Here is a 7135-nt window from a genome sequence, read left to right as displayed (position 1 = left end):
CTGCACCGACTGGGGGGCTCACGTCCGACGGAGGGGCCCGGCCGTCCCCTGCGGGCCTGCACCGACTGGGGGGCTCACGTCCGACGGAGGGGCCCTGCCTGTACCTCCATCAGTGTCGGCCCCGCCCGTGGGGTCGCTCAGCAGCAACCAGGCACGCAGCATGGAGAAGACCTGCACGTTGAGACGCTGGTCCTCCGTGAAGTGATGGCCCGTGGACAGCACGGTGAAGAAGTCAGTGGCCATCGCACCATCTACCTCAGTGACTAGTCCTGGCTGCGGAGGAGGGGAGGGGAGGGAGGGCTGCAGGAGCTGGGCAAGGCAGGGCGCGGGGGTGGGGTGGGAGAGATACGCCCCGGCCAGCCTCGCCAGCCCCACGCCCAGCCCTGCTTGGGGGATGACCCGTGACCCCCCTCAGCAAACGAATGTCCACCGCCATCCCCAGCGGGGCCCCACACTCCCCTCAGCTGTCCCCAGTGGGCACCCACAGTCGTCCCCAGCTGGGCCATCAGCAGTCACACATGCAGAGCGTCCCGGCTCACGGGGAGTGTGTGGCCCAGGAGCCCCGAGACAGTGGCCTGGAGACAGTGCTGCAGCTCTGCCCGACCAGGTGCCAGTGGGGCACGGCCCCCCAGGACAGGTGGGGTCCTGGGCACTCGTCACCTGGATCGGCTCTTACCTGGCGAGCTCTAGGTACCGAGAAGAAGCCCCCTGAGGGCGGTGCTGCCCCCTGCTGGACACTGGCATAACGCAGCCAGTCCACCAGCCTGCGGTGCAGCTGCTCGGCCTGGGCTGGGGCGGAGACAGGAGGGAGGCGTGAGAGGGACAGAGAGACAGAGGGACAGGGGACACGGTGGGGAGTCCCCCGGGGATCATGCCGGGCTCAGTGGGGAGTGCCCCCCGTGGGATCCTGCTGGCCGAGCCCTGCCGCCCACTCCCCACTGCATGGGCTTCTCTATCCTGACTGTTGTACCTTCGGGCAGGGCGCCTGGCACGAGGCTGACCACCTTGGACAGCACGGGGAGGAGGGGCCGTGGACCGAGCCCCTCGGGCAGCCGGGCCTCCAGGAGCTGCAGGGCGTGGCGTCCCACACGGCCGACCTCGTCCTGCCTGTCGCCCTGGAAAACAGACACAGGGTTATACCCAGCAGCTGCTCTGAGGAAGAAAAGACTGGCAACCCACTGCCTTGGAGATGACGGCCTGGGGGACCCCGAGGGCAGCTGTTCCCCATCATGAGGGTCGCCAGGCGTCGGGGCCAACATTACTGTGCCCAGAACACAGCAGCAGCTTCCCCAGAGCCTTCTGGGCCTGTTCAGTGCCCATGAGGGCAGATGTTGCTTCTGGAGGAGAGTGCAGGGCAGCGGCAGTCCAGGGTGGTGTGGTCTCATCCCACAGGGAGGGCAGGAGGGGTTGAGCACAGCTAGGGCTCCAACTGCAGAGGTCAGCGCAGGGATGGACTGACATGGGGCCCTGTGGGTGGCGCAGGCCGGCAGGACTTGCTCTCCTGAGACAGCAGCCCTGGGGCCCCCGAGGTGTCCTCGCAGTTACCTGGGCCAGCAGCACCGAGGCCACCAGGCTCAGCGTGCGGCTGTTCTGGACGTGGTCGCAGGCCAGCACCAGGCCCTCGGACGGTGCCATCTCCCGCAGAATGGCAGCAGAGAGGAGCTGGAGCTGCTCAGGGCACGTGGGTGAGCAGAGCGTGGTCTGCAGCAGGTCCACACAGGGCTTCTGCAGCCTGCAGTGGGTGCACCAGTGGCCACACTCACCCCAATACCAAGACACTCCCTGGCGAGAAGCCACGGGCCCCTCCCTCCCACAGGGGGATGGGAGTGTCCACTTTCCTGTAGGCCCCTGTGTAGAGGGGACAGTGGAGCAATGGTGACACAACATGCTAAGCATTAGGCCAACTGTAAGGCTGGTGGCTGGGACCCTCTCCGGAGAGACATTCTGCTCCCAAGAACACTACGGCCTTGGAATGTCGGTGAGGTGGTTCCACCCTGTCCTACAGGCTCACCAGGAACCAGAATCGACTTGGCACCAGCAGATCTGGCTGGTAGCTCATTCGTAGAATTCTTGCCTTTCATGTGGAAGACCTGAGTTCAATTCCCAACACTTACTTAACGGAGGCTTGTGTACCACACTTACAGAGAACAGGGAGACAGAACTGGTAAGCGACGATGGTGGCAACTCAATGGCCGTTAACAAGAAGCATGTGCCAAAAGAAAGCCTCATCCTCTAAGCCGCAGGGTCAGGAGCACAGCCCAAGCCTCACCTGGCTCTGAGTCCCCATTACTCGCAATCCCCCAGGGTCCTCCACTAACCTCCTGCTGTATTTAGTGGCCGAGACGACGAGGAAGAGCCTTCGAAGGGCATCAGCTGCCTCGGCCCCCGGGTCCTTCTGCAGCAGTTTCGTTACTCGGGTGCAGAACCTGCTCAGTTCCTCATCCTGAATCTCCCTGAAGGAGGAGAGGATGTCAGTGTCCCGGAGCCCACCGGGCACTGAAAATGCAGCTCCGCACGGTAGCAGAATGGTGACAGATCCCATGAACGAGACTGGGCTGTGGGGCTGGGGCAATCCTTATAAACAAAGAGAAACTCGTGCAGGGGGTGGAGAGAGCTTCCACGTGGCCCCCACCCCAGCGATTTACCCCCACTCCCTGCAGACAGGGTTCACAGGAGTCACATCCGTTCCACCCTCAGTGACAGAAATGCAAATCTTTACGTTTTCTCATGGAAGAGCCAAAAAGGGAAGCAAATTGTTTTTGCAAGTCTTATTGAAAAGCAATAAAAATTCAGGCCAAAATAAATGACTTTGGAGAGATTCTTTCAATCTGTCTTCATTTTCTGAGATCAAGAATTTAATCTTACATACTAGAGAGTGAATACCAGGGCCCATCATGGTCAGGGGGTGTTCAGTGCCAGCCTCTGATTGGATGATGAGGAGTTTCTCAGCCACTCGACCCCCCTGACTCACACTAGAAGTTACAGAACCTTCCCTGGTCTTGAAAAGCCTTGGCAGGGCACTAAGCTCCAGTGGATTCTAACTCCCAGTGACCCCAGGGGCATCAGAGTGGAACTATGCTTGGTAGTGTGTTCAAGGAATGAGCTTTTGAAAGTAGACGGCAAGGCCTTTCTACTGAGGCATCCTTGAGACGCAAGGAGTCTGAGGCTTCATCTGAAATACTTTGGACGTGTTGTAAGGAGGGACCAGTCCTTGGAGAGGGATGTCATGCTTGGGAGGGTGGAGGGACAGCGCAGGAGGAAGACCCTTGATGATATGGATTGATTCAGTGACTGTGGTAATGTGGTAATGTGTCAGAGACAGTAAGGTTGGCACAGGATACAGCAGGTTTCAGGGCTGTTGTACACAGGGTTGCTATGAGTTGCAAGAGACTCGATGGCATATAACAAGATATCCATGGACAGATTTAAACAGCCAACTTTCTGGTTAGCTGCAGAACTCCTGTCAATCTCCTCTGTTGTTGTTTGATGCTGTCAAATTGGCTTTGGCTCCAGTAACACCTGGTCAACAAAACACCACCCAGTCCTGTCCTTACAGCTGTTGCTATTTTTGAGACCAGTCACTGTTTCAGCCTATGTCCTCAAGAGCCTTCCTCTCCATCACCCACCCTCTGCTTTACCAAGTACGACGTCCTTCTTCAAGGACCGGCTCCTCCTGCGAGGAGTCCAAGGTGTGGGAGATAAAGACTTAACCATCTTTGCTTTTCGCACCTTGAGGCTCCACTTTTCCAAGGCAGAAGCAACAGCCTTTGCCAACCCTATGTTACGTGCTGTTTAGCCGGCAGACTCTCCTCCATACTGGATTTGCAAAAGTACGAACTGCAAAGGAGACTGCTTATCTTTCTCCCTCACAGCAGCTAGTGGATTTGAACTGCTTGCCTTTGGATTGGCAATGCAACTCCTTACCACTAGGTCACCAGAGCTATAGCTTCCCCTTAATTCTCATTAACTTCTTCAGCCTTTCCGTCTCTCGACACCGAAGCAAGTGACAACCTGGTCTAGCCGGCTCCCTGCCTGACATGGAGCCCTGATCACCAAGTCGCTGACCGAGCAGTTACGAGGGTCCCACCCACTTCATCCTTACATGCTGTGCACGTGTCGCTACCTTGGCCCTCCCTGGTCTTTCCCACCTCAGGCCTGGCCCGCCCCCAAGTCTGACTCTCTGGCCTCGGGCATATCGTGAAGACCTCACCCCAGCACCCCGAGGGAAAGGAGCGGGAGGGACCCCGGGCCGGAGCACCTGGCCTGGCGTAGCAGGCTCTCCGCTCCCGCCGTGAACATGCCGCCGCCCCTGGACGTGTAGCCACTACGCTCAGCCTGGTCGCCGCCCGGGGAGCCGAGCTCGCCGCCCGGGGAGCCCGGCTGTCAGGTCGCCGCCCGGGGAGCCCCGCTGTCAGGTCGCCGCCCGGGGAGCCCCGCTGTCAGGTGGCCACCGATCGAGAATCAGCTCGCTACTCGGACTTCCGGGTTACGTCATGTGACGCATCACGTGAGAGGCGGGCGGGGCGGCCCCCGCGCCACCAGCCAATGACCGCGCTTGGCGCAGGGCATCACGGGGCGGGCCGGGGCGGGGCCTGGTTGAAGGCGGAAGTCCGGCGGGGCCCTGGCTCCCGGGGCGCAGGCTGCGGACTCGATCCCCGGACCCTGGCGCTCACTGTGACCCCAGGGCCGCGGACTTCTGAGTCTCGCCGTCCTGGGACCCGGGAGCTCCTGCACCCCGGCGCCCGAAGGCCCAGGCCCTGCAGAGCCCTGGTGCTTGGACCCCCGCACGCAGCCGGCTTACAGCCTCGTGGGAGTGGGCGCCCGAGGCCTTTGGCCAAGGAGCCCTGGTGGTGTAGGGGGTTAGTGTCGGGCTGCTAACCGAGAGGTCAGCGTTTAGAATCCACCAGCCACTGCGGCAGACATGGCTCAGAAACTGGTGGAGTCGGCTTGGGGAAGCTTCGGGGGCTTCAGCGGCTCTGGCTCTGGGTGGAGAAGGGTCCCCAGCTCAGGGCCCTAGCACGTTCCGGGATCCGTGTCCTCTCCACCCACCCGCAGCGAGCACCGCCCCGCGATGGCCCCGGGGTCCCCAGCAGCCCCCAGAGCGCCGCGTCTGCTGGAGCCCAGGCCCCAGGCTCAGAGCGCAGGGCGCAGCACGTATTCTCAAATGTGTGCGGGTGCCCAGGGCGGGCTCGGTCCTCGCGGTCAGTGCTTCCCTTACCCAGACGTGAGGTGCGGCCGTCAGGGCCGGAGCGAAGTTCTAAAAGGGACTGGAGCCCAGGAGTAGTCCACAGGAATGGACCTGGCATGCAGGGGGCAGGGGAGGTGCACCCCTCACCGCTCTGGGTGGGGTGCCGAGGTAGTCAGCGTCTTGCCAGCCACGGAGAGGGGGCCAGGCAGATCTGCTGCTGGACTGAAGTAGGGGGCTTTCCTCCTCAGCGTTTAGTAGGCTGGAAGTCAGGTTCAGGGCGCTGACTCCGGGAGACTGCTCTGGGGTTTTGTTTCCAGGTCTGTTCTCATGATGAAGACGACCTGTTCCCCAGTAGCATCATAATGTCAGAGGGTCAGAATCTCAGTCACACAGTTTTAGCAGTCAGAAAAGAAAAAGACTTGTTGCTATGGGCAAGTGGCGGGCAAGAATGCCTTTAAAAATGCTAAAGAAAAACAGCTACGAGATACCATCTCACCCTAGTAACAATAGCACAGTTGTACAAAGCAGCAAACAACAAATGCTGGTGAGGCTGTGGAGAGATTGGAACTTTTATTCACTGCTGGTGGGAATGTAAAATGGTGCAGCCACTAAGAAAGGTGGTCTCGTGCTTTCTAAAAAAGTTGGAAATAGAAATAACCATTCGCTCCAGCAATTCCACTAACTGGGAGTATACCCTAAAGAAGCCAGAGGCACAACTCATACAGATACATGCACACCCGAGTTTAATGCTGCATTATTCACAGTAGCAAAGAGGTGGAAGCAACACAAGTGCCCATCAACGAATGGATAGAGAAGCTGTGGTATATTCACACACTGGACGCAGCACGGAAAAATAAGGAACTCGGAAAACATTACACATGAGTGACCCTGGAGGACATCATTCCAAGTTTAATAGCTCAATCACAAAAGGACAAATAATGTATAACACCACTGTTATAAAACAGGACTGATGGGGGCTTGGGGGGATACTAGGAATACTAGTGGATACTGAACACTGCATCGGAGCAGATGAAGGAAACAACTGTTTAAAAGGAATACATGATTAGGCATTATTTGTGTGACAACGGTCCAGAATAAGAGGTGCATAGCAAAGTGGACTGGGGAAAGTAGGGGGGGGGAAAGAAATTGTGCAACAGTGAATAATTTTTTTTAAGTAAACTGGGGTGTGTAGGGAGGAAAATCAATGAATGAATGAAAATCCAACTTTTCTGTAAGCTTGTAAAAACAATTTAAAAAAGGGGGGATGGGGTGGGGGGAGGGGTTTGTGCGGGGAGAAGGGTGCAACAATGAATGAATGGAATTCCAAAATCTGTAGATGTTCATTGAAATGAAAAATAAACAAACTAATAAAAAAATGAGAAAAAAGGGTGGGATAAAGTGCTAAAGAGACAGCTTGTCAGAGACTGAGATGTGTCTGCCTCAAGCCATGGTGTTTTCAGCTGCTTCATATGTGAGTGAAAGTTGGACAATGAATATGGAAGAGAGAAGAAACAGTGCTTTTGAGTTGTGCGGTGTTGGGGAAACCTATGGAGGAAGGGCGCTCCTGGGAGGAGGCACGGAGGGTAAAGCTTCACCTCACACACGTTGAGCATGTTGTCAGGAGGGCCAGTCCTTGGAGGACACTGCTTGGAAATGTGGAGTCTGGGAAGAAGAGGTGGATTCCCAGCATGGCATAGGGTGGGCAGGACAGGGTGTGGCACCCCACAACGTGACTGTTCCCCACTCTGTGCCACTGTAGCTAAAGCATCTGACTGCTGACAGCACAGCAGCTCACATCTACGGCCTTGGAAGCCATGCAGGGCAGTTCTGCCCTTTCACGCTGACACGGTGGCAGTGGGTTAACCTGTTCTAAGTTCTAATGTGGTGAGTGAAGTGACAATCGCGTTCTCAGGTCCTGGTGGGATGCTGTCCCCGGTGCAGCCCTGC

The 7135-nt window shown here is 57.6% G+C and overlaps 1 protein-coding gene across 1 annotated transcript in view; it reads right to left on the bottom strand.

Annotated features, from left to right (window-relative positions):
• The window catches only part of AP5Z1 (adaptor-related protein complex 5, zeta 1 subunit), a 10782-nt gene extending 6480 nt beyond the window's left edge, over positions 1-4302 (bottom strand). The window contains exons 1-6 of the mRNA XM_006889747.1: positions 4259-4302; positions 2319-2453; positions 1546-1732; positions 971-1115; positions 677-789; positions 105-273 (exon numbers count right to left, since the gene is read on the bottom strand). Of these exons, the coding sequence (XP_006889809.1) occupies positions 105-273; positions 677-789; positions 971-1115; positions 1546-1732; positions 2319-2453; positions 4259-4299 (790 nt within the window). The 5' untranslated portion in view covers positions 4300-4302. The remainder of the gene's footprint in view (positions 1-104; positions 274-676; positions 790-970; positions 1116-1545; positions 1733-2318; positions 2454-4258) is intronic.
• Between the last annotated feature and the right edge of the window lie 2833 nt (positions 4303-7135).

Source organism: Elephantulus edwardii, unplaced genomic scaffold, assembly GCF_000299155.1.
Source record: "Elephantulus edwardii isolate Elephantulus edwardi_28Jun2011 unplaced genomic scaffold, EleEdw1.0 scaffold00080, whole genome shotgun sequence".
In the NCBI taxonomy this organism is placed as follows: Eukaryota; Metazoa; Chordata; class Mammalia; order Macroscelidea; family Macroscelididae; genus Elephantulus; species Elephantulus edwardii.
The sequence above is the reverse complement of the archived record's forward strand: the minus strand, read 5'-3'. Positions and strand labels throughout refer to the sequence as shown.